The following is a 26,427-nucleotide window of genomic DNA, read 5'->3' as shown; positions in this document are numbered from 1 at the left end:
TGACAAGATACCTGGCCCATTCACTTAAGGAAGGGTTTATTTCGCCGTGAGTGGTAGTGCACACCTTTAATCCCAGTGCGTAGGAGGCCGAGGCAAGTGGATCTCTGTGATTTTGAGGCCAAGGCAGCGGCAAGGAGATCTTTGAGTTTGAGGCTAGCCTGGTCTACATAGTGAGTTACAGGACACCCAGGGCTATGTAGAGAGACCCTGTCTTAAAAAACAAAAAACAAAAAAGGCCAGGCAGTGATTGTGTATACCTTTAATTCCAATACTCAGGAGGCAGAGGCAGGTGGATCTCTGTGAGTTCAAGGCCAGGCTGGTCTATAGTTTCTGGTCTAGTTCCAAGACAGCTAAGGCTACACAAAGAAACCCTGTCTCGAGAAACCTAAATGAATAAACAAACAAATAAATAAATAAATAAATAAAATAATGGGATTGTGCTGCTCACATTCAGGGAGGGAAACACATCCTAAAGTATATCTCTTAGGCAATTCTAAACCCTGTCAGGTTAACCTTAATTATCACGCTCCCACTCCATATGAACTTGAAATCCAAACACATCATTCTACTCCTGGTCCCTAAAGTGTCATGTTCATCCAATGTAAAATGCATATAGTCCATCTCAAAAGCTGCTCAAGGCTCATTGATTAGGCTAGGCTGCTCCTCCATATCCCCAGGGCTGGTTACAAGCACATGCCACCACACCTGGCTTTTTACTCAAACTTAGGTCTTTATGTGTGTGTGGCAAGTAATTTACTGGCTTCACCATCTTCCCATTAAGGAGGCGTCTCCTTAATGACACTAGTTTCTTAAAGAATGATAGCTGCTTCTCAATGCTTCTGCACCTGCAACTTTAAATGGTTCAAACACCCTCCGAGCCAGACTGTACGTTCTCCCTCCACTCCACTGTCTGTTGTCTGTCACTGCAGACCTGAGTGAGGGCAGTGAGCAGGAGCCATGCCGCAGCTTGAATGCTGTGCTGTCTTGGAATTAACTCCACCAAGTGAATCCTGTGTTTCAATCAGCCTCACTGAAGTCCTCAAGACATGGGCAAAATGCAAACAGAATCTTTGCCAAAATGTTACAAATGGTTGCTATCCCAGTTTCTAGCAGAGGCCTGCTCTTCTCCGAAACTTAATGCTCTTAGCTTCCACAGTTTGTATTTCTTTTGGTATTCTAGTCTTCCAGACTCCTATCAGAATGGCCCATTAAGTTCTGCTTAAATCGCCAGGCAGTGGTGGCGCATGCCTTTAATCCCAGCACTCAGGAGGCAGAGCCAGGCGGATCTCTGTAAGTTTGAGGCCAGCCTGGTCCACAGAGTGAGATCCAGGACAGGCACCAAAGCTACACAGAAAAACCCTGTCTGAAAAAAAAAAAAAGTTCTGCTTAAACCATTCTATGGCTTTTCTATCCTACAGCGTCAGACTCTTAGACATACCTCCTACAAACCAGTTCTAAGGGCCTAGGAACCATATGGTTGGGTATATCACAGCAATGGTTCCTCTTCTTGGTTCCAGTTTTCTTAGTTATTTTGTTGTTGCTATGACAGCATACTTGGCAAAAGCAAATTGCAGAATTTATTTGAGCTCACAATTAGAGGATACAGTCCATCATGGTTCAGAAAGCGTGGCAGCAGGATCAGGAGTCAACATATTTACATGTATATGCTCAAGAAGCAGAGAGGGGAATGCTAGTGTTTAGCTCAGGTTTTCCTTTTCTCTTAGTTTAGGACCCTAGACAATGGGAAGGTGCTACCTGTATTTAGGGTGAGCCTTACCACCTTGATGAAACCTTTTCGGAAATGTCCTCAGAGGCATGCTTAGAAGTATATCTCCTAGGTGATTCCAAATCCTGTCAAGGTCACAAGATGAAGCATCAGAGTGGTGATGGGGATGGGAAAAGTGATAATGATGGTGATGGTATTTTGGTTTTTGAGATAGGATTTCTCTGTGTAGCTTTGGTGCCTGTCCTGGATCTCACTCTATATTCCAGGCTGGCCTTGAACTCACAGAGATTGGCCTGCCTCTGCCTCCTGAGTGCTGAGATTAAAGGCATGTGCCACCACTGCCTGGCCTCACACATGTCTTATACTAGGTATCCAGCACTGTCCTAGTGTTGTGTGTGTGTATATAAGTCACAATACATTCCTGTAAATGACTCATCATCCATCCCTGTTTTACTGGAAGCATAAACTGAGGCACAAGGAGGTAAATTGGGGCACAGCATCACAGGTAATACAGCAGTAAAGCAGGTATCTTTAGAGCCCATGTCTTGATCTCTGGGTATATACACCTGAAATTTCTCCTTACACAAGAGGCCTGTCCATGCCAACACTGGGGCCAGGCTCTCCATGGTCACTGAACATTGCTCAGGCTGCTTTCAGAAGGTAGATGTGTCTTTTTTTTCCCCTATCTTGCCCTGATTAATTGCCTCACTCAATTCTAACTCCATTGCAGTTAAATGTTAAGTCAGTAGTACTTAATCACATGACTGTGTTTATGGTCCTGTCTACATATTGCTGATGATGTAGCACTGTCTGACAATATAAGATCTGGGCAGCCTCTCCTGTACCTTCTGGAGGGTTCTCTCACTTGGCAGATACCATAAACTGCTCTTCCTCAGGTTCTAACTGCTCAGCCCTGCTGGTCTGGCTTCAGACCTAAAACCATGGGACAGTCTGTGACCAGTCTAGGTCTGTGAATTGCTGTTCTGGCCATAGGATCTGGTGCAGGTGGGCTCTGGGTCTGAAGAAGGAACAGGACAGTGCTTGCAGGAGACCCAGTTGTCCTCAGGCTGCCCCTGACAGACATGCCGCGCAGGGGTCTGACCCTGCTGCGCTGACAGTTTAATGAGGTTTGATGGTAAGAGGCCTGATCATGGGTCCTGGCAGTCCAGACAGCAAGGTAAGAGGGAGGGACTGTTAGTCCCCACCCCCAAGCCACCGTCTCCACTCTACCTGCATACATCTGTCTCAGTGACCTGACAAAAGACTCCCTTGAGGGCCTACTCATGCCACTGACACTGTCCCATTCCAGAGGCACTAGAATATCCTGGTGTATTTGGCTCCACTCACCTCCATGGCTTCATCTCCTATTTCCCTCGAAGGTCGCATGAGCTCTGTCATCCCTCCCTCCCCTACACTCATGTCCTCATTTGCAAACTCTCCTTCAATAACACAGAGGCCCTGTTATGTGCTTCTCACCAGATCTTGTCTACCTCACAGTGGGAGGGGGCCATGGTTTTGAAGGATCCAAGCCTAGTCCTTACTGGATCTTGGGAGGGGCCTGGCTGTGTGCACAGCCGAAGAGCCACATGTGTCTTCCTTACTCAAGGACAGTGTGGTTGACATATCAGGTATCCTGCATATCAGTTATTTACATTACAGTTCATAACAGTAGCAAAATCACAGCGATGAAGTAGCAATGAAATAATTTTATGGTTGGGAGTCACCACAACATGAGGAACTGTATTAAAGGGTCGAAGCTTTAGGAAGTTTGAGAACCACTGGTCTAGGAAATGATGCCTACCCATGAGCTTAGCATCCAGAGTCTTGGTGCCTTCTCACCCAGGCCATGGTCCATACTACATGACTGGACGGAGAGGTCCATGAGCTGCAGATCTGAAGCTCACCAGCCTCAGGAAACCTCCACATGTCCGTCCTGGCTGCCTGGCATGTTGTCCTTGGGCTAGAAGAGAGCTTCAGTTTAAGTGAGCGGCTGGTGAACACATTTCTATCTAACTCTGAACTTTGTCATTGAAGACATTGCAGTTGCTAGCAAGTTTTCCCCCTTTTTATTTTAGAGGAAACTGCATTGTTCTCTAGCAGTGTGTCCTGTTCAAATCTGCTTACTGAAAATGGGAAGCAAAGATTTGTTTTCTTGATTATGAGCATCTTGAGTTAACCAGCTGTCCTCACAAATGGGTCTCTTACAATCTGACTACCCTGAGCTCCACCCTGAGTATCCCAGGCGAGTCCAAACTGAAGGCCTATGTCCTCTGCTTCTTACACTCACACTGAGAGGAGCTGTTGCCCCTGCTTTACAGAAGCATGGATTGAGGCACTGAGAGGTCAAGGGACTTGTCAAGGCTACACAGCGGAAGTGTGATCTTTTCCGAGGCCAGAGCCGCTGGATGGGTGCTTGACATCTCCAGTTAAAGTCCTGGTTCAGACCAGGAGAAGGAGCATGAACTGGGTGTCACTTGTCTACTGGCTCACTGGCCTTTGTGATCCCGCCTGTCTCCTCTGTACCCATCTCATCTGGATGTAAAACAGCTGTTGTGTACAGCTGCTGCCTGGCCTGGCAGTGAGTCTCCTGTGTGGTGGTGGCCTCCTTCAACCTGGGCCCTCACAAAAACTCTCCATGGGGAGAGGCCTATGGGTTTTCCTGGGATAGTTGAGTTCATCTGGACTGGGTAAAACCCCTGCCCATTTCCCAACATCATCGGTCATTCGGAAGCTCCAGGGTGTGGCCTGGTCCTAGGGGATTGGAATCTACCTACCCTGAGACAAGCCAGCCCTATTACTTTCCATCTGTCCCTGTTCCTTTCCATTGTTCCTCCTGTCTGAGATGTGGCTAGGAATATCCACCTGTCCCTATAGTCTTGTGACCCTGGTAGTATGAAAGGCACTGACTTACTTCTCTCTCTCTGACCCACAGTGCGACAGTGAAAGTGGCGTGGATGACAAGGTGAGCCTGGCTTTTCCTCCCTTCCTTGTGGACTGACCTGGGATACCCACTCCACCAACCCTCACTAGAGCAGGGCAGGCCCTGAAAGCTAGGAAGAGCCAGTGTCTGGGAGTTCTCTCTATTAGACAGGCAGTATAAGAAGCTTCTCCCTAGCTGGGTGTGCCTGCCATGATAGTGGCATGGGCATCCCATCAGTAAACCTCAGATAGGCAACCATTGTTGAAACACTGATGGAGGTCACCCTAGGCCCTGGCTGGCCTCGAGGAGGATAGCAGGGCTTTTGCTGAGCAGCTGCAGGTAGCTCCAGGGAGGTGAGGTGGGGACTGTTGGTCACTATTGCCTTCTACTGTTCAAAACAAAATATCCCCATTAATCCAGGGTTTGTGCTGCTCAGTGCTTAGTATTGGAGTAACATGCTACCATTGCAACCTCTCAGCAGGGTCCTTCTGGGTTCTTGAGCCCTCCAGGTAGCACTTTATTACAAATGGTTGAGGAATCTAAGGTCAGGAGGGAAGGGACTTAGCAGAGGTCACACTTATCAAGTGGGTTGGGGCTACCAGATGCAGGGTCCTGTCTTACTGACCTTGGCCTCTGAGCAAATAAAGGCCTAGCCAAGAGAACTGGAGTGCAGGTAGCCTGGGTTGGATATGGCAATTCCAAAAGTTAGACTTGGGCTCTGGTTTGAGGCAAGTTTTTGTGAAAAGGGTTTTGTATGTGTTGATCTTCAGGGTGCATTAAGGGTGTTTGGTGTCTGCTCATGCATACTTTATTTGGAGTGCACGGCTCCATGGAGCCATGTCTGGCCTCTTGGTAGGCTTTGGGTGGGTTCAGTTTAACTAGCCCCAGATTGTCAAAGGTACATTAATAATAGGACCCAGGGCCAAGCCATTCTGGCTCTGGTGGCCACATGCCAGTATTGTCAGATTTCAAGTCCCTGTGCTGCCTCCACTGTTTCCCTCTGTGGTGCAGGCTCTCCTTATAGGTCCCTTGAACAGAACATGTCTGGGAAAAAAAGCCCTGGAGATCAATATGTCCAGAAGGAACCACTGGGGCTCAGGGTGGTAGACCTGTGGGAAAGGTGGAGTTGTGCCCTTCCCTGTCTGGAGCTGCTGCCTCCGCTGACAGAAGCGTTATACAGATGTAACATTTAAATAAGCACCTGGGGAAGTGCTGAGCCTGCAGGTCCCTTGGTGCCACCTTTAGTATAAAGCTAACTTCTCTCTGTAGCCCAGAGCTGCTCAGAGCATACGGCTGGGAGGGAGATGGGAAGGGGTTTTGAGCTCCTGCTCCTTTATCCTGTCTTCTAGAGGAAACAAATCCATCACCCACCTGAGAGCAGGTGGCCAGAATGGCTAACTAGTCCCTGTCATTTCCCCCAACTACTGTCAGCAGCCAGAGTTGACCCTGAGCCTCCAGGATGCCTGGTCTGCTATCTAGTGTTGTGCCCAAGGCTATACCCAGGCCTCTTGGGTGGGGTCCCAGAAGGACAGTACTGTAGAGTCTTCAGAGAGGTCTACACTGGAGGGGCTAAGTGGGACCCTAAGGAGGGGTAGCAGCCAAGGAGGATGGGAGAACACACCTGTCACCTTCACTCACCTCCCTCTGAAGGTGAATAAGCCAGGGTCTCAAGGGTAGCCAAGGTGGCACCTGTCCTGTTCCACGGTCTCTGTTTTGTCATTGTAGTGGTGGTCTTAGTGAGTCTAAACTGGCAAATACAAGGGGCACAGAGCAGCCAGCAGAGTGAGTGACCTGCTGCTCTGGGGATTTCCCTTCCCATGAGCATCTGGGGTCTCTCTGTGATGGCTACATTGGTCTGTCCTGGTGCCGTCTACAGAAGAGAGCCACGGGAAGAAAGGCCCAGAGGTATGACAGTGATATATCTCATCCCTCAGGTGGAGGCCAGAGAGGAGAACTTCATCCCTGGCAGTAATTTGGGGCCCAAGAGCCACTGGAGTGGGAGAGTACAGGCCAGGAAATGAGTGACTGCTGGAGAAACCTGGGGTCTATGGGAAGGCAAGACCCCGACCTGAGGTTCCCTTCTAGGGACCTTGTCTACTCACACATCTAAATTACAGGGAAGTTATCATCCTGTAGCAATCATGATCGTCATTTCTTGTCACTCCTGAGGCTACCATCCCGATGGATCAGTATATAGCAAAGGGTTTTGTGTGGGAGCTGCATCCTCCCAAGTACCCCCAACACCACGGGTACAGATCATAGCTCAGACCTCTCAACTCCTGCTAAAAGAGGGATGCTGACTTCCTGGATTCTGGGATCCTGAGTTTGGGGGCTGTGAATCAGAGTCCAGATCTGTGCTTCCCTCCTCACAATGCTGGATCCTAGGTGGCCAGATCCTGTCTCCTTCTTGGGCATAGCTTTGCCAAGGCCAGGTTTCCTACTGAGAAGCCTGATATATATAATCAATTTATTAAGAGGTTCTATGGGGAAAACAGACTCACTGATACAAAATAAAGGAATTGCCTCTTTGTCTCCCAGGGAAAGATGGGGAAAGCTCCAGACCAGGTCTCATTCCACATCCTTCCACATCCTTCCACATCCAAGAGAGAGCTCACAATCCCCTCCTCCTTCCCTTTTAAGAGGTCACATAGGCAGGCAAGAAGCACCACCTCTATCAGGCCAGATAGCCCAAGGTCATGGGCAGCGGGAATTCCCACTGCACACTGCCCTGTTTCTGAGGTAGTGATATCCCTATCTTTTCAGCACAGCAAGAACTTGGGAGGGAGAGGCCTTTCAGCAGTCCGTATTCACTGGGGATCCCGGAACTTGTTCTTTAATTTTCACAGTACTGTCTCACATTCCCTGATACACGTGGCTTGGAAGCAGTGAACGGGGTCGCTGACCCTCCGTAGGGCAGAGGCAGACAGATCTGTTAGTTTGAACCCATCCCGGTCTGGTCTACATAGTGTGTTCCAGGACAGCCAGGGTCATAGAGAAACCCTGGAGTGAGGTGGGGGTGGAGAGAGAAAAAACAGTAAGTTCATTGTATAGGAGCCTTGGCACTGACTCAGATAGGCTTAGCCCTATAGTACCAGGAAGGGGAGACTGGACATGCTGGTGGAACTGGACAATTCACCCAGATAGGATGATCCTTCTGTACTCTGAGCATCTTTCTTCCAAAGCTGACAGAATCCAAATTTAGTACTCTAGTACTCTATGTCCCTCCCCCAGGGATAAGCCTGGAGCTCTGCTGCAGGTCAGGATGCAGTCACTCTGGGCAAATTCTTTCAAGTTGACTTTTTACCTCTGTTTCCTGAATCTCAGCAGCCCACAAGCTCCACTGGCCCTTCACAGGACAGCTATGCACCTCCACCCACCAGGGCTACACTCTACTGAGGCAGCTGGCTGTAGCTCAGGAGTGGGCAGACAGATGGCTCCTCCTCAGGGCTGTGGCTGGTGTCTAGCTGCTTTTTTTATTAGAAAAATATGGGTGAAAAATTGTGTGGGGGCTCATTAGGCAGCCCATTAGGTCCCGGCTGGCCGCCAGCTCTGCCCAAGTGGCCCTAGCTGCCAGCCATCTGGCCAGGACTTCTCCCAGATACATGTGGCCTCAGCCCTGGGGCCAGCCAGCCTCTGGGACTAGTCTGCAGGCCACTTGTGAATGTCCACTAGGAGATGCTCCTTATACCCTGGCCATCAAGAAGGCCCTTCCAGGGGTAAGTAGACCCCATATGGGTCATCTTGTAAGGGAAAGTGTAGGTTAGGTACAGTAGTGGAGACTGCTTCACTCCTGGGGTGACATCCCTTCTAAAGTGACTTCAAGGGTATGATGTGACTGAAGCCTGCTGACCTCTGCTACACTGTGTATGTCTTAGGTTTCTATTGCTATGATAAAATATTATTTAGCTTAGAGGTCATAATCCATCTGTTATCATAGGATGCCAAGGCAGGAACTCAGGGTAATCATCTAGGGGCAGAAACTGAAGCAGAGAGCATGGAGGAGTGCTGTTCACTGGCTTGTTAACCATGGCTTTCAGCCTGCTTTCTAATACAACTCTGTGCCATTTTCCCAGGAATGGCCCCACCCACAATGGGTGGGGCCCTCCCACATCAATCATTAATCAAGAAAATGTCCCATAGGCCAATTTGATGGAAGCATTTTCTCAGTTAAGGTTTCCTCTTCCCAGACAACCCTGGCTTGTATCAAGTTGGCAGAAAAACCATCCAGCACAGTATACCTTGGGCTTTGGTGATTAGTCCCTGAATTGGGCACCTCTGGGTTCCAGCTGTCTGGCACCCTGTTCACTTCTGCATGGCTACTGTTATTGGACTTGGTATCCAGGAGTCCCACTAGGCAGGGGTCAAGGGGTCCAAGGATGCGGGGGCATCTACCACTATGTGGCAGGTACTTCTTGGACCCTAGACAATCCCAAAATATCTCTTTCTTGCCAGCTTTGTTAGTAGGCAAGGCCTCCAAAGGTCAGAAACTTCCTGTTGTGAGTAGGGCCTAGTGAGGAGATATGATTAGCAGGGAGGTGAGGGAGGTCAAGGGCGCTGGGTTGGAGGTGGCAGGTGACAGTTCAGGTGGGCTAAATGGCAGGAAGTCTGTAGAAAGGGAATGTGGGCATTTCTGTTCTGGGTGCCTGGTCCCCACCTCAGAGCTTAGCAACAGAGCCAGTATGGAGTAAGGGTGTCTTGCAAAGGGCACAGGCACAATTTCTGGATCACAAAAGTATTACAGGATCCCATTGTGCACCTCCTATGTACAGCAGGAGGCTGTGGTCCAGAGTCACTACCACTCATGTAGAATTGGCTATTTGGCTCCTAGCTTGGACAGGCTAGAGAAGAAATGGCTGTCCCTGATGGATGTCCCAATGAATGGCAGCTTTGTGTCCTCTTTCAAAGCTTGCTGGGCAAATGTTGGTTGCAAGGCTGAGTAGCCTCTATGGCCACCCTTACCCCGCCAGGCAGGTTCCTATTATCTAATGGTGTCTTGGGCAGGATCTACTTCCCCTCTGTACATGGAGAACCACTACTGGCCGCAGACACTCACAGATCCTCTGCCTGCTGACTTTAGGGTCTCTCTAGGTGGGAACACCTGGATGGAGGCCTATAGGGTGGTCCCTACCTCAGGGCAGGAGAGAAGTGAGTGCAGCCAGCCTCAGGTAGGATCTCCAGGCTACAGGGCAGACGGGGGTTGGGCAGAAGCTTCAGAACCAAATAATGAGACCTCAAGGCTCAGCCCTGGGTTGGATAGATAGAGCTGGTCACTGGATCCAAGCAATATTGCCCTGAAGGCTATGGCCTTGTATATGAGGCTACAAGATACATTACAAGAATTCCATGATGGGGAAAGAAGATCTGGAATGGGCTCAGAGCCCACGGCTACTTCAGGGTACCCTAGGGTGCCCACAGGCAGTAGCCTGGCATTTGCTGGGTTCTCTTGGTGCTGACTATCACCAGTTTTGGGAAGTGCTCTGGCTGCTCTTTTGTGGGGTCACTGAGAAAGGAGAGTTGTGGGTGGTAGGGCTTCCCCACATAGGCACACGTAGGCATGCTTATACATTTTCAATTCCTGATACGAGGAGGCATCTTGATTCCCCTCAGGAGCTGCAATAAACACCTTTATAATCTGACATGTCACAGGACTCTTCGCAGGGTTCCACCCCAGAGAGGTGAGAAATGCTGGCAGGGGTGGGTATCAGAAATTGGCAGGGTAAAGCCAGGCATGTGGCATATACTTATAATCTCAGCATTTGTGTGGCTGAGGCAAAAGAACTATAGGCCAACTTGGGCTATATAGTAATGTCCTGTCTAAAAAAATAAGGGCCAGGTGGTGTTGGCACATGCCTTTAGTCCCAGCACTCAGAAGGCAGAGGCAGATGGATTTCTGTGAGTTCAAGGGCAGCCTGGTCTATGGAGCAGGTTTCAGGACAGCTTAGGTTGTTATACAGAGAAACCCTGTTTCAAAAAAACCAAAAAAAAAAAAAAAAAAAGAAAGAAAGAAAAAAGAAAAGAAATATTGTCAGGGCAAACCCAAGTAGGACAGAACAGGTGAGAGGCATGTATATGCATATACAAGGTAGCTTGCATATGGCCATATGAGTGCAGTTTAACTGGGTGCAGCCAGAGTCAGAAGCTAAGTGTTCTGCAGTAGTTTTCTTTCCTGTATGTACCCACCCCCACCCCAGACCAAACTGTGGTTTTTGCCTTCAGCCCCCACCAGGGGTGACCACAGGCCACAGGGACCTCAGGCTTCCAGGGACTCTCCAAACCTGTTTCCTTGCCTAAAAAATGGAAATAATGGCCCAGCTGTGAGGCGAGAGCTGCACTGACTGTGGCTTCTGAGAGGCTGGCTAGGAAGGGTGGCTCTCCTGTGGCTGATACTTAGCGACCACTAACAAACATGCATCTGTATTTAGCTCTCTCAAAGAAGCAAGTGGCTCACTTTTGGTAAGAGGGTCATATTTTTTTTTTTCCTAACAAATCAGTGTGGGACTGTATGGCTGGTCTAAACACTGACCCCATGCTGAGCACTGAACTCAGCAGCTGATGCTCTCCCTGTACAGGAACCCAGCAGCCCAAAGTCAAGGTGCTGTCAGGCCTGTCCATCTGCAGGCCCTGAGCTTACTTAACCCCTGCCTTGCCCAGCTCCAGGCAGCTTCAGGATATCTCTGAGATGTGGCTGCCTCCCCTGTGTCTCTGACCACCTTCTCTTAAGAACACAAGTCCTTATAGTGTCTCTGCTACAATAATTTTCAAAGCGTAGCCTGTAGGCCACAAATGCCAAGTGGTATCGGGGCCACTTGTTAATGGACATTTTTAGGCAGTACTTTTTGGCACTTGATACCCTGGTAAACACCACTCTCCTACCCTTAGCCCAAGAAGCCACCACCATCCTCAGATATTCATGTCAGAGCTACAAGACATAACCAACAGCTCTCCAGATCCCAATACCACCACACTGGCCCATGCTCCCTGCTGGAGGACACCACTGTTATGTAGCCACACCTCACAGTTCTTTGCCCTGTGGCCTCAGACTCACCTGATGGCTTGCTTCCACAGACAATAGGAGCAGCTCTTGCTTAGTGTGTGATCCTACAGTGCTAGACCCTCAAGGAGGCCCAGCTACTCCCTATAGTCAAGTAGTGGTTGGGATACCCCGGAAGTGTCAGAGACATGACCCCAGTTACTTCCAGCATCCCTGGTTCCAGGTGGAGCCCCTCACTGACAACATCTTCCCCTAGAGACGCAGAATGATGATGGATGAAGTTATAATGCGAATTGTTGAACCATGGGTTTTAGATAAATGTGCCTCAGTACCACCATTAAGCCCCAGTGGGGTATAGATATTTGGTTTGGAAGCCTGATATTTTATATCAGTGTTATCTCTGGTGGCTGCCTTTATTTCCCATGATAATCTATTCCCACTCCTTCCCAATTTCTAACCTCATTAAACCTCTCAGATCATAGCTACTTTCCTTCCTAAATAAAATTAGACAGGTCTGCCCCAAGTTCTGATTTACTTCTAGACCAGGGTGGGATTTTAAGCCCATTGGTTGGATTACACCCTCTTCAAGAGCTCTTCTGCCCAACGTAGCCTCAGGAGTGACAAGAAATGACGATCATGATTGCTACAGGATGATAACTTCCCTGTAATTTAGATGTGTGAGTAGACAAGGTCCCTAGAAGGGAACCTCAGGTCAGGGGTCTTGCCTTCCCATAGACCCCAGGTTTCTCCAGCAGTCACTCATTTCCTGGCCTGTACTCTCCCACTCCAGTGGCTCTTGGGCCCCAAATTACTGCCAGGGATGAAGTTCTCCTCTCTGGCCTCCACCTGAGGGAGGGATGAGATATATCACTGTCATACCTCTGGGCCTTTCTTCCCGTAACTCTCTTCTGTAGATGGCACCAGGACAGTGAACCTTTCCTGGCTAAGTGTGTACCACACAGACCACTCTACTATAAACTCAGTTGAAAACCGAGACAAAGCAACTCCCATGGCAATGATACTTGGCAGAAACTACACCAGGGGCTTGGTGGGTGGCGCAGTCCAGTACTGGCCTCCCCTGGGCACTGGAGGCCCAGAGTCCAAAGGTCCAGCTAGCCAAGTCAGCCACTCACTTAGTACAGAGTGAAGTACCAGAAGCAAGTCATAGCTGGAGGGCCCTGCCCTGGGCCAGGCATCCAGAAAGAGTCAAAATCAGCACAGGATACATGTATCCCCTTTCCCACACATTCCCTGCTGACCTTTCTGTAGACCTCACCATGGTGTGTGTGTGTGTCCACGCCAGGTGACCATGTTCTGTCACCCCACAGCTCTACCCTCCTGGAGCCTGTTTTGCTTGTATTTCTCCCAGGTCCCTGACATCTCACAACAGAGCCCAGACTCCCTCCCACCCCAGGAGAAACTTGACCTACAGATCTCCGGGCCTTGGAGCCAGACCCTTAACCAGGCCTGGCTCTGCCATGCTCTAGCTGTTTGATAAGGCCGTCAGTCTCCTTGTCTCAGTTTCTTTGCTGGTGACTTGATGCTCGGGAGACTGCGGCTCCATGACTCTGTGGCTGTCAGCATCTAGCACCGTGTTTTTTTGTTTTGTCAAAGGAAATATCAGGATTTGGTGGTAGTCTTGCTTTTGATAATTTTTTTTCTATAATGAAGGGGCTGAAGATACTGCTTGAGGCCAGCACTTCTGACAGATCTCCAGTGTCACTGGATTTCCAAGTGCTGTGTTTGTGTATTCATTTGAAAAGGTAATTGCTGGCCTAGCCTGTCAATTCCACCTCTAATGCACACCATGGAGCTGGCTCCCACAGTCCTAGGAATGGCTGTGTTCCCACAAAGTGGATGCCCATTCTGGATCAGGCCCCTGAAGCCCAAGTGGGGCCTGTTTCTTCCACCTCAAGCTTCGTGGGTCCCTGGATTCCAAGGGTGGTTGCATTGGGTTGCATGGGATTGTTCTGAGTTCTTTTTTTTCACCTGTGTATCCACTGGGCTTGGAGGGCTCATCATTGTGCTAAGGTCTGTGTGGTAGGCAGGCAAACTAAGCTTCCTTGTGGACCCAGGTCAGCTCCCCAGACCTCACCAAAACAAACAAACAAACAAACAAACAAACAAAAAAAAAACAGATGCTTTGCATCTCTAACCTTCTGTAAAGTCATTGGGGTGCATAGGGGTATCTCTAGCTGCACGGCCCTTTTCAGCATGGCAGTGTCTTGGAGTCTTATCAGGATTCACAGGAAAAACAGGGTTGGTTGGAACATTTGCCATTGGCTCTCAGGATCCTGTCAGCCCTTCATGCCCCAGCTCCTGGACTTGCCAGCGGTCACGCTTCTTTCTGGCTCTTTTTCCCTAATGTAAGCGGAGTATTAGTTGAATGTAACTTGTTTTTAAGATGATTATGGAATCAAGCCCACGGGCATTTGTGGTTGATGCGCACAGAGCCTGGGGTACTAGGTCAGATCAAACAGACAGGATGAAGCCAGCGGCCCGGCACGGGCAGATCCACGCCTCAGGGTTGGATTAGTTGGGCCTGCCCGTTCCCCGCCCACACAGAGCCCCGCCTGCCCGCGCCACCGCCACCCCGCCTGCCCGACGGCTCCTGGCCGCTGTTCCCAGAGCGCCCGCAGCGCTCCGAGAAGGCGCGGGGACTTGTGCGCCCCGCGCGCCCCCGGCCCCGGCTCTGGCTGAGCAGGGCATGCAGAAAGAGGCTACCTGGGTGGCAGGCCCGCGGGAGTTTCTCTGCCACCCTCGCCAGTGCAGCGCCTAGGGCTCAGACCTTCGACGAACACTGCGGATCGCGCGGGATCTGGGTGCCCGCGAGGTCAGTGTGCGTTGTGGGCTCCGAAGAGCAAAGCGGGACTTCGGGCGTCGCGGGTGGGGAAGCACTGACCCCATTGAGGAATGGGCAAGAGGACGACCCTGGGAGCCCCGCTCATGCATCCTCTGCTGGAGCAGGTCCCTCAGAGTCCCCGTGTTCTCGAAGCTGCACCCGGGACGCACGTGGTGGCAAGCGGCAGGGGTGTTGTTTAGCGAGGGTCCCAGGCCCGTCGGGCGCGCTGCGTAGGCAGGCGGGACATGGTAGGGCGCGCGCCTTTGTCTGCACCCCAGTGCGCAGTCCGCCACCGGGTGCGTGGAGCTTTGCTCACCTGCCTGGAGTTGGTTCTTTGTCTGGGGCGGGGTGCGGCCAGCAGAGGCTGCGCTTCCTGTCTGATCTGAGACTGCCCCTAGGGTCCGGTAGTCTCAAACAAAGCACGGGGTGGCCCTAGCCCCGGGCCAGATTGATGCCCCTTTGAGGATTAGTAGTTTCTTCCTACCAGACATGCCTTTTGCGTGGACCCAAAAGCCTGCAACCTGGGGGTTTCCCACATGCATTTTGGTATGAAGTGACCGTATTCTTTTATTCTGAACTCTGGCTGCACACCAAGATTGGGAGGACTGCATGCCTGAGTCACATCCCTGTATCTAATGCCCAGAAAGTTATTAACCCAGGTCTGGCGGCCCGGTGGGACGTCCACCCGTTCTGGCCCAACTAGTCAGCTCTGAAGTTTGGCAGGAAAGAAAAGACTCAAAGGACATCTCTGTGCTTGCAGATGAAACTTGTGCCGCTGACACCACTGGTTTCCCCAGAGGTCCTGGAACTGGGGTCTTCTAGGTCAGAGCTTTCCGGAACAGGGATAACCAGCCTGGCCATGTGTTTGAAAACCCTGCAAAGCATTAGGATTCCTGCCTGCATTCATGGTCTTCCTGAGCAGATTTGCCTGTGGAGGGAGGGAACTGGCTGTGGCCATGCCAGTTACTGTTCTGTGATGGGGAAAATATGCCACCCCTGCTTTTCCCCACTCTGCTCCCCACCCCCACACTACTCCCCTTGGCTCTCCTGGAGTCTAAGGTGTGGATCTGAGTCCACAAGCATGTTTGGGTTTCACATCTACCTTTGGAGGGAGCAGTTCCCTCTGGGACCCCCCCCCCCCCCCCCAGCAGATTGAGGGCCAAGGAGTATGACTCTAGGACAGAACATTCCTAAGAGGTACCTTAAGGAATCATTAGGTCTCAATTAGACGCAGACAGAACAGGGGTCACCCTGCTCTCACTCTTCCCCACCCAAACTCAGGTCCTTTCATTTTCTGCTTACTATTTGTGCCAAGGAACAAGGTCTTACATCTTGGGGTTTGGAAGTTGCCTTTTGGGTTGGATGTAGGATTGCAGATCTTGATCTTGATGGCTTGTTTCATTTTCCTGCCTGGGAGGTCAGGGTTCTTCCTTTCTGGCTTATAGGTGGTAGCTTGGGTCCCAAGCTCACTTGAAGGCTGCATGTAGAGCAGAGGTTCAAGATGGGTTTGCTGAAATTCCTGCATGGCAAGGGCCTGTCGATAGGGTTTTATTAATGGTGAAGACCCTAGGATAGCCTCAGAGGGAGGCTGGCTTCCATCCCCTGGTGACTTGTGGGCTAGTTATGTAGCGGGGCACCAACACTTGGGGTTCCCAGAGCTGCTATATAGGAGGCTGTAGACACAGGACAGATGCTGGCAGACAGGACTCCAGAGGGGCCTCATGAGATGCCAAAAGAGATTAGCAGGGACCGTGGCAGTGCTGGGTGCAGAAGAATGGGACAGGAAGGGTCAGAGAATCTACAGAATTCCACCATAGCCATAGAGAAGTTTGAGCTCTGGTCTGGGGTGAGCCTAAGATCTTCTCCGATGGGGGCCACTTGTTCTTATTTGGTTTGCTGTAAAGAACTTTGTAAAAATTAAGCTAGCCCGAGTGGTCCTTGATTATAGGAATTGATGACCAAGTGGCCTGCCTTAGCTCTGATAGGGTGATGATAGAATCTCCTGGGATCCTGGGTGTCCTGGTAGACAGGGCAAGGCAATAAGGGGCAATGCTTGGCCAGGGACCCAGTCATCTCCAGGACCCTGTGTTCCTGTCTGCAGACAGCAGTGATAAGTTCTTCCTTACCTGCTCAGCAGGTTCATGACTTTTCCTATCCACTGACTGACTCACTGGTCCTTGTGATTCTGAGCCCTGTGTAGGGCAGACCCCACAGTGGTCACTCTTCCCAGCACCCCAGAAGCAGGATTAGGAAGAACAGTTCCGACCTTTAGGAACCTTGGTTTGCCCTGTCTTCTCCTCTGCCAAACTAGCTGTGGTGGCTATAGGAAGGGCAGAGAGAGTCAGGGTTGGGAAAGCCCCAGCTACACAGTATGGCATGGGGCAAAAGGACTGAGCTGGGCAGTGTTCTCAGCATTTCGGTCATTTGGGGGGTCCTGGGCCTCACTGGCATTAGTTGTAAAGGCCTCTGATTGGGCCTGGGCTGTGCGCTCACCTGTGTGTGAAGCTCCTTGCTCCACCTCCAAGGACTAAAAACCACACATACCACATTTGGAGCTACAGGTTGGGTTGTAGCTTCTCTTCCTACCCACCCCTGGCAGGTAGACCCTTCACCTCCAGGGAATTGGGAACACCACTGGTTCCATATCATGTGTGTGACATAGCACAGAGGCTTATAGACTATAGAAGCTCACGGCTCACTGTTGAAACTGGAAGTCCAAGATCGGAACACTGAAAACTCTGCTGTGTGAGGTGAGGTGGCCTGCCCTATGCTTCAAAACTGTGGTTACTCAGCTTGTATTGAGTATCCCAGCATGGAAGACAGGAGCCTGCCACCAGGAGAGAACAAAGTTGAGTGTTCAGAGTGGCCCATGGATAGGGCCCTGTCTCCTTGGTCACTACGTCTCTGTCCAGTGCCCTGTGGGTTCTGCCTCTCATTGTTCTGGGGTATTCTTTTTTAGCTAGAAAAGAAAAGAAGAAGCTGGGCATGGTGGTGCACACCTTTAATCTCAGCACCCAGAAGGCAAAGGCAGGCAGGCATATCTCTGAGTTCGAGGTCAACCTGGTATACACAGTGAGTTCCACAGCCAGGGCTACAAAATGTGACCCTGTCTCAAACAAACAAAAAATTAATTAATATATGCATGGGTGCTTTGCCTGATGTATGCACAACATGGCTAGAAGGTCCCTTGGGACTGGAGTTACAGATGATTGTGAACCACCATATCGGTGCTGGGAATTGAACCCTGGTCTTCTGGAAAAATAGCCAGTGCTCTTAAACACTGAGCCATCTCTGCATAGCTCCAGGGTTCTGGGTTTTTTCTTGACCTTACCAATCAGAAAGAAGGGAGTGGACCCCTGTTTAAGCATGTTCATGGTCAGTGCAATCCAGGGTGGTTTCCTGTCCTGACCTTTACTAGAGCCCTTGGGTACAGGTAGGGATGTCAAAGGCTTGGATCTATTCTGTGGCATGAGCTCTGGAGGTGTGGGTAGGAAAGGCCCTATTTTATTTTTATTTGTTTTGGGGTTTTTTGTTTGTTTGTTTTTTTGAGACAGGGTTTCTCTGTGTGGTTTTGGTCCCTGTCCTGGACCTCACCCTGTAGACCAGACTGGCCTCGAACTTACAGAGATCCACCTGCCTCTGCCTCCCGAGTGCTGGGATTAAAGGCGTACGCCACCACCGTCCGGCCATGACCCTATTTTCATACCCATGATGGCTTTGTACTGTTCCAGTCTTTCTTACATTCCTGTCTGAGGTCTGTCTGGGTTATTTTGACATAGAAAATAGTGAGATCTAGCTCTCTGCTCTCCCATAGACATGCTTGGATGTCCCCCTAAGCCTGTTCAAGTTTTTTTTTTTTTTTTTTTTTTTTTGTTGCCTGTTCAAGCTTTAACACTACATCTTTTGGTTGATTTTGGGATTGGTAGTTTATGTCCAATAAGATGCACCTAAACAAACCAATTTGCTGCATTCTGACAGCACCCACCAAGTCACAGCACCCTCTGGCTGCATTTCACTTTCTTGAATGTGCAGATGGCATCTTACAGGATGTGCTCTTTGGGCAGTTGAGGTTCATCATATTGTCTGTGTCCACAGCTCTCCTGGTTGTGCTGAGGTAGGCAGACTGGATACTATGTCCACCCCTTTGCCTGTTGATTGACCCTGTGGTGTCCTCACCCCAGGCCTTGGGCTGGGCCACTTAGAGGTTCTGTGGACAGTAAGGGCGCAACAGCCCAAGCATCCTGACGTTGTTGGATTGAGCTGGGGAAGTTGCAGTTAGAGCTACCCTGTGGTGTGTTAAGTGTCCTCCATGTATGGCCTCCTTGGCTCGAGTCCACTCTCCTGAGCTGTTTCTCCCGTGAACTCCCTTGGGGCAAGCCTGTCCTCTTTCTCTGCAGAAGCTGTGCACCATCACATTCAGTGGTAACTGAATTCCTTCTTTCTAAAGTCATAAAGTAGGAGAGTTTGAGCCCGGTCCATGGCCCCAGATCCACCAAACTCCACCACTCTCCAGTGGGCACACTTCTTCCAAACCTTCCTAAGGCCTTACTGGCACAATCACATACACATACACTCATTGTGTATGCCAGTATAGATAAACATGTACAGTAATGTGTCTACCCATATACTTGCTTACATACCATCAGCCTTATGCCTATACAGTACAGGCTCCCAAAATTCATGCACATACATGAACTGACATCTAGGCATGTGCATATACCTGTACAGTGCCCATGCATATAAAACACATGTACAGTGCACATACACAGGCACCTTGCGTATCCATGTCTGTGCCGATGCATGACATCTCATAATTGCTCCCTTTTTGAAGCAGTGTCTGGGGCCTTCAAGAGGCACACCACACTAGGTAGGTACAGTGGTCTTCACAAACCCCATGCAGCATGACAGCATTTGCATGCAGGTGCAGAACAGGGAGAGCCAGAGACAGTCTTGGGGCTTCAGGTGAAAACTAGAAACCCAAGGCTTCCTTTTTGTTGATGAAAGGTTCTTTGCTTGGTTGTGGGGGAAACTACCACTCCATGGAGGTTTTCCCACGACCCACCCACCCCATGTGTGTGACTTAGCACAGAGGCTTATAGACAGCAGAAGCTCGCAGCTCACTGCTGAGACTGGCAGTCTACAGTAAGGAGGGCACAGGATAATCTGATATCTGGTGTGTGATGCTTTCAGATCATAGAGCACACACAGTGTCCTGTCATGGTGGAGTGTCAGGGAGTCCTCCAGGGCTCCCATCATAAGGGCACACTGGTCCCATTCACCAGAGCTTCATACATTTCTTTGCTGCCCACAGATCAACTTGCCTGTTGTATTATCACATTAAGAGTTTCAGTGTAATTTTTTGAGGACATATTCAGGAAGTGATCTAAGAAGACAGAAAGATCTATCCAGGGTCACTTTTACCAAGTGTCCTCAAACCGCAAAGTCCTTCAGAGTATGGGCCCTCTGTTCATTTTCCATGGCTACATTCTCATCCTAACTACTCACATAGTTCTGAATGCCTGCCCAGTTCAACATACACATTTCTCTAGGAGAAATGGAAAAGAGAGAACAGCAGATACCCTCGGAGTGGTCACACTCTTGGGCTACACGAGTCCTAACTTGGCCAGTCATAGACATTGAGAATGGTGTTGTACCACAGCATGTGAATGGGCACATCTCCTACCTGGTACGTGAATGTAGCCTGGCACATTTGTAGATGACAAGGTCAAGCCAAATGTCACAGGGTTGCACATCTGTGAATGGGTGGTTCCTTTTCCCTCTCTAACTCTAAGCAGTGGCACTGTGCCCTGGGCTGGACAGGAGAGGTATGCAGTAAGGACTCTTCTCCTTTCTCTGCCTTCAGCCTGTGACCGAGACCCAGCAGAGCCCTGAGCACAGAGATGGGCTACCTGCCAGTCTGGTGCTCAGCTCATTCCACCACAAGGCCACCATGCATGCCCCATTTTTGAGGAAGTCCATTGCTCTAAGTGGAGAGGAGCCTTATGAACATTGTAAACAAGTGTGCACACTGCCAAGTCCAGGACTGTGTCTCCCTCAGAAGTGTGTAGTACACCAGGGATTGGGTTCTTCTGGGGTGATGGGTAATAGTCACTCAGCTCCAGCCTGTTAGCCTCTTCTCTCTCCTCAGGCATCTGTAGGCTCTGAGAAGCTCTTTGCCCCGGCACCTGACAAAGGTGAGTGCATCCCCAGCCCAGCTCCTGGGTCTCAAGTTGTAGAGACTCAAGAGCAGTAGGAGCCTTGGGAGGGTCTGTTTATCTCATTGGGTAGGGATGGTGGTCAAGAAACAGTGGGGCAAAGAGAGCAGCCTTAATGTGAGGGACAGCTTCTACTGACAACTCCAGGCATCAGAAAGAGGTGGGCATCAGTGCATGCATATGTGACTGCATGAATGCATGTTAATGCATGCTGCAGCCAAGGGAGTAAGTAGTCAAGTCAGGTGGACAAGTGTCAACCCTGGGGCAAGTCCTTGTAGAACCTTAATCTTGTCTACAAAATGGGGTCATGAGAGCTGTGCCTTGTGGCACAGGCCTCTCTTCCCAGCTACTTGGGAGGCTGAGGTAGGAGGATTAAAATTTGAGGCCCATTGTGGGCTACAGAGTGAGTTCACGACCATATGGGTGACTTAAAGCAACCCTGTCTCAAAATAAAAAGTCAAAGAGGGTTAAAGAGATAGCTCAGTGGTAGAGCACTTGCTTAGCATGTTCAAGACTTAGCTCCCAACACCAAAAGCAAGAGCTAGTGAGAGGGCTCAGTGGTCGGTGCTGCAGCCTGAAGACCTGAGTCCACGTGACAGAGGAGAGAACTGACCCCCACAAGTTGTCCTGAGCTCCACATGTCACCACAGCATGTGCACACATGAGCTCATGCATACAATGTGAAGGAAAATATTTAAAGAAAAACAAGGGAGCTGGACAGAGTAGCAAATGCCTTTAGTTCTAGCACTTGGGAGACAGGTGTGGGAGATATCTTGTGTTGAGGCCAGCGTGGTCTACAGAGCAAGCTCCAGGACTATATAGAGAGACCCTGTCTCAAGAAAGAGAGGGAGAGAGGGAAGAAAATGGGGAGAAGAGAGAGAAAGAGACAAGGAGCTGGAGAAATGGCTCAGTGGTTAGGAAATTATACTGCTCTATCAGAGGACTGGAGTCTGGGTTCCAACACCCACATCAGGCAGTTCACAAATGCCTGTAACTCCAGCTCTGAGGGATCCATTGCCTCTTCTCTCCCTCAGACACTTGCACTCACATATGTCCATACAAAGACACATACCTTAAAAGCACATAATTTAAAAAAATACTTATTTTTTTATTTTTTATTTTTTCTTAAAAAGAAGGGGCTAGAGAGATTAAGAGCACTGATTGCTCTTCCAAAGGACTAGGTTCGATTCTTTTTTTTTTTTTTGGTTTTTTTTTTCGAGACAGGGTTTCTCTGTGTAGCTTTGCGCCTGTCCTGGAACTCACTTGGTAGCCCAGGCTGGCCTTGAACTCACAGAGATCCGCCTGGCTCTGCCTCCCGAGTGCTGGGATTAAAGGCGTGCGCCACCACCGCCCGGCTAGGTTCGATTCTTAACACCCACATGGTGGCTCCCAACCATTTGTAGCTCTAGTTCCAGGTGATCTGTTGCCCACTTGTGGCCTCCACGGGCAATCTGGTGGTGTACAGGTATACATGCAGCCAAACACTCACTCACATAAAATAAAGATAAGGAAGAAAAACAAACCTCACAACAACTTTAAAAATGGGGTTATTATAGCCTTATACCATGACCTTACTTTGGGGCCTAGAATTCTGGAGTTATGAAAAGGACCTGGGGCTGGGCACCTGGGAGGAGGACGCCACACATCTGAGCTCACCTGTGTGACCTCAGGTAATGAATATGCATGACTTATTTCTGTTCATGGTTCCCCATCGAATGTAGGGGTCATCACAGGACCTTTAGCACTGTGGCAGGTGGTGCTTGGGCACATAAGACCAGGTCTAACAACACACCTACCCTTTCTCTGCAGGCTCTGGAAGAGGTGAGAAGTCAGAGGCCAAGGCGGGGGCAGTGCCCAAGGTGTCAGGCCTGGAGCGCAGCCGTGAGCTCAGCACTGAGTCTTTCCTGCCTGCCACAGCACCGGCGCCCTCAGGACCTCTGCCAGGAGCTCGGGCCAGCCCCCTGGTGAAGAGGGAAGCCCCCATAGTACCTCACCACGTCCCGCAGCCACCGCTCACCCCGCAGCATCGCGGCTCACTCCCAACACACGTGCCTCTGTCCTTGGGCGCCTTTGTGGGCCCTGGCTCTGGCCAGGTGGCACCCAACAGCCTGCACCTGCACAGCCTCAGGTGGGGAGTGGGTGAGACTGTCCTGGGGTGGGGCTGTGACTTCTACCCACCTCAGGACCGAGGGAGGCACCGCTGGCCCTGGAAAGGGGGTGTGGCTACGGGACATCAGGTTCTGAGAGAAAGGATGTCACTGAGTCCTGTGTCCCGCAGCAGGAGCAGCAGCACGGTCAGCGGCACCCCTCTGGGCCTGGCGAAGCACGTGACACTGTCGCCACACGGCCCTGGCCCCCACCTGTCTACCTCACACCTGGCGCTCAGGTCCCAGGCGCAGCACCAGCACCACGCCGCAGCAATGTTCGCTGCCCCCGCAACACTGCCCCCGCCCCCGGCATTGCCTGCCAGCAGCCTGGTCATCCCAGGACACCCCGCCGGTAGGTATTACGCCCAGGGGTGCATGCTTAACCTTGATGGGGCCCTGGGACAAGACGGAAGAGGTGAAGATCTCAGGAGGTTCGTGGGCTGACCATTTCCCGGGGGTTGGGTCTTAGCGGACTCACAGGTCATGTGCAGGGAGCCCCGACCATGCCTTTGCTGCTCCCGACTTCCAGAAGACCCCGAGTGGGGCACAAGTGCCTACCTTTACCTCTGGCTGGAACTTTAACTAATTTTTTAATCTCTGGAGGATTTCCGAATGGAGTCAGCCAGCCATCCTGCAGGGGACAGGAACTCTGCCTGAGGGCAGGTATCCCAGCCCTGACCATGGGCCACATGGGACAGGGCTCACCAACTTCTCTCCTTGCCTCTAGATGCCAGCCTGTTGATCTCATTCAACCAGCCAATCATGTATTGCCAGCCTCATTCGGGGATTCTGATTGGTACTTGGTCACAGGCTCCTCTCTTACCTCCACCCCTGGGCCCGCACGTAGTGAGCGGCCACCACGGCTTGGCCTGCCGACCCCGGGAGTGCCAGGTGACTATCCGCCTCGCCCCACTGGGAGCCCGCGGCCGACGTGCCTCTCCGTCTCTCTCTCTTTTTCTCTTGTAGATCACGAACTGCTCAGGCAAGAGCTGAACACGCGGTTTCTGGTGCAGAACGCCGAGCGGCCTAGCGCCTCCCTGGGCCCGGGGGCTCTGCTGCGGGCCGAGTTCCACCAGCACACGCACCAGCACACGCACCAGCACACACACCAGCACACACACCAGCACCAACACACATTTGCTCCCTTCGCGGGGCTGCCCCCGACGCCGCTCATGCCGCCCACCGCACCCTCGCCGGTGCGTAGGCCTGAGTGCTGGCTGCTGGCGGGGCGGGCTGGGTGGGACAGGCAGCTGCACACACAGACACACACTCACTCTCACGCACATAGGCCCTGAGCAGGCAGTCCCGGTGTCTCCTGCCTGTGTATGTGTAGACCCCACTGCCATGCTGGGTCTTAGACCTGACACCAGGTCTGGAGCCTAGACGGGACTGGCTGCAAGGACCAGTCTGTTGCAGCTCTCTGTGTGTCCCGTAGTCCATTTCCACCTCGTAGAGTGCAGCCATTTCCTCTTTGTCAGCAGCCTGGGTTGTTTACAGCTTTCCCACCCTACCTCCGCAGCCCCGGGCTTCATGCCTCCTTCTCTACCTAGAGCCTCAGCTGGACACACACAAACTTCTCTGAACCAGGAGCCTGGGCCCCAGCGGGCCCGAGGCCAGTGCTCAAGGAGCCACCTGAGAGCATGCCAGCTGCGGGTGGATTCTGGGCCAATGGAGGGCACTAGGCCTATACTGGAAGTCTCACCCGTGCTTTCTTCCCTTGCAGTTTGACAAGTTCTCACCCAAGCTGGATAGCCCCTACTTCCGACATTCCAACGTGAGTCCCTGTGCGCAGGTCCAGCTCCTGTCTGCTTGGGGTGTGGGAAGCTGCAGGTTTTTTGGTGCTCCCTTCTGGATGCTGAGGGAGGGAGAAGCAGTGCTCAAGGGCCCTCCACCATGGGGCCCACAGCCCAGAACTCTGTCTCTCTCTTGCAGCTCTTCCCGCCCTTCCCTCCCACAGGCCCTGGGCTTCCCACCCTGCTTGCACACCCTGGCCCCTTTGGGTCCCTGCAGGGCGCTTTTCAGCCCAAGGTACAGCTGTTCCTGGCAGGGAGGTGACTGGCAGGTGGGTGGGTCTAGGGCATGGGGCAGGGCTACAGAGTAGCTCCAGTTTTTATTGCAACCTGGCCTTAGATTAATGAGCGACCCCTGCTGGTTGGGGGCCTGTTTGCAGTCAGCCTGCGCCTGAGCAGTGCTGGAGTTGCCCACTTGATACGGTATCCAAACCCATCATCTTACCCAGAAGGGAAGAGCTGGGAGCTGAGCAGAGAGGTTCCATGGCCTCTCCCTCCAAACAGGGAACGTGGGCCCCATCTCACTTAAGCTCACCTGTGTCCGTGCAGCAGCTCCCCAAGTCTCCAGGGTTGAGGACCAGGTTACGGCCTTCCCCTAAGTACTGTCTTATCCATGGTGTGTAGGTGCCACATTCTCACAGTGAGGCAGTCGCTATCCCCAGTGGTGTCATAAGCCAGTCTTTCTGCCTTGGCAAACCCTTTTGAATAAAGGAGAGGTGGTCCTATGATGAGACTGAGGTAACAGTGTCCAGGGTCCCACCAGCAGACCGAAGCACGGTCCATCCCAGAACTTGGGACTCCCAAGAGGCCTCCTGTGTCCTTCCTCCTCAGCATATGGGTTGCTCATGCTCTTTCTCCCTCTCCCCCTGCGCCTTCAGACTTCAAACTCAATCGAGATAACGGGCCGGGCCAGTGCGGTTCACACTTTCCTGCAGAAAGCCCCTGGGGTAGGTGTTGACATTCACCCATGTAGTTGGCAGCATACACTCAGGTGCTGTCTCTCCCAACCCTGAGCCTGTGCTCCCAAAGAGCCTGGACATGACCCAGCTCTCCTGTTCATCACAGGTGTCTGATCCATACCGGACAGCAGTCAGGGTGAGTGAGTGCATGTTGGGAAGAGGAGTTGGAAGCACACCCAGGGCTGTGGCTGGGAAGGACTCCTATTCTCTCCTGGGTGGCCTTGGGGTGGTCCTGATGGTAGGAATCTGGGGAAGATGAGGCCTGGGAAGAGGTGCTGGGCTCTCTGAGCACATCCCGGTCCTGCCACAGAAACCAGGGAAGTGGTGTGCGGTACACGTGCAGATCGCCTGGCAGATCTACCACCAGCAGCAGAAGATGAAGGTGAGGCCGGGCCAGGCGGGTGCACTGCTGGGGCCTCCCTGGTGGGGCCATTTGGGAGGACTCTAGGGTGTGTGATAAGAGGCTCTGGCCAGCTCCAAGGTTGCAATGAGGAGGACTCATGGAACTGCCGGGGAGGAACCTGGGTTGGGAAGACAATGCAAAGGCCAGGGATGAGGCCCACATGCATGTGCACAGGTGTCTGATGGGCAGATGATAGGTGGGGCTGGGAGTAGGAGAAGGTCTTTACAATCAGGACAGTAGTCTGCAATACAGATGTTACCCATGATGCACTGGACCTTTGTGTGCAGTTGTAAAAATCATTATCTCCTAAAAGACCTTAAAGAAGTCAACAGGAAGGGACTCGTGAGAGAGTGCTGTTTATATTCCAGTGCACATGCTTAGGTGGAGGTGGACAGGTGCTTGCAGTGTGGATTTTCAGGACAGGAGTGGTAAAA

General features: G+C 51.4%; 1 protein-coding gene across 16 annotated transcripts in view; it reads left to right on the top strand.

Moving 5' to 3' along the window:
* Fbrsl1 (fibrosin like 1) overlaps window positions 1–26,427 on the top strand; it is a 91,976-nt gene that overhangs the window by 46,439 nt on the left and 19,110 nt on the right. For 4 of the 16 annotated variants that reach the window (XM_052754863.1, XM_052754867.1, XM_052754860.1 and 1 more), the window contains 11 exons: window positions 4,659–4,688; window positions 20,628–20,673; window positions 22,504–22,822; window positions 22,973–23,193; window positions 23,569–23,637; window positions 23,808–24,037; window positions 24,565–24,615; window positions 24,774–24,869; window positions 25,510–25,578; window positions 25,697–25,726; window positions 25,901–25,972. In XM_052754863.1, coding sequence (XP_052610823.1) covers window positions 4,659–4,688; window positions 20,628–20,673; window positions 22,504–22,822; window positions 22,973–23,193; window positions 23,569–23,637; window positions 23,808–24,037; window positions 24,565–24,615; window positions 24,774–24,869; window positions 25,510–25,578; window positions 25,697–25,726; window positions 25,901–25,972 — 1,233 coding nt within the window. Of the gene's footprint in view, window positions 1–4,658; window positions 4,689–20,627; window positions 20,674–22,503; window positions 22,823–22,972; window positions 23,194–23,568; window positions 23,733–23,807; window positions 24,038–24,564; window positions 24,616–24,773; window positions 24,870–25,509; window positions 25,579–25,696; window positions 25,727–25,900; window positions 25,973–26,427 lie in introns of all 16 variants that reach the window. The other 12 variants (XM_052754875.1, XM_052754864.1, XM_052754870.1 and 9 more) reach the window with 9 other exon arrangements.

This window comes from Peromyscus californicus, unplaced genomic scaffold, assembly GCF_007827085.1.
Source record: "Peromyscus californicus insignis strain IS unplaced genomic scaffold, ASM782708v3 Scaffold_2__1_contigs__length_46816999, whole genome shotgun sequence".
In the NCBI taxonomy this organism is placed as follows: Eukaryota; Metazoa; Chordata; class Mammalia; order Rodentia; family Cricetidae; genus Peromyscus; species Peromyscus californicus.
Note: the sequence above shows the minus strand (reverse complement) of the source record. Positions and strands in the feature narration are given on the sequence as shown.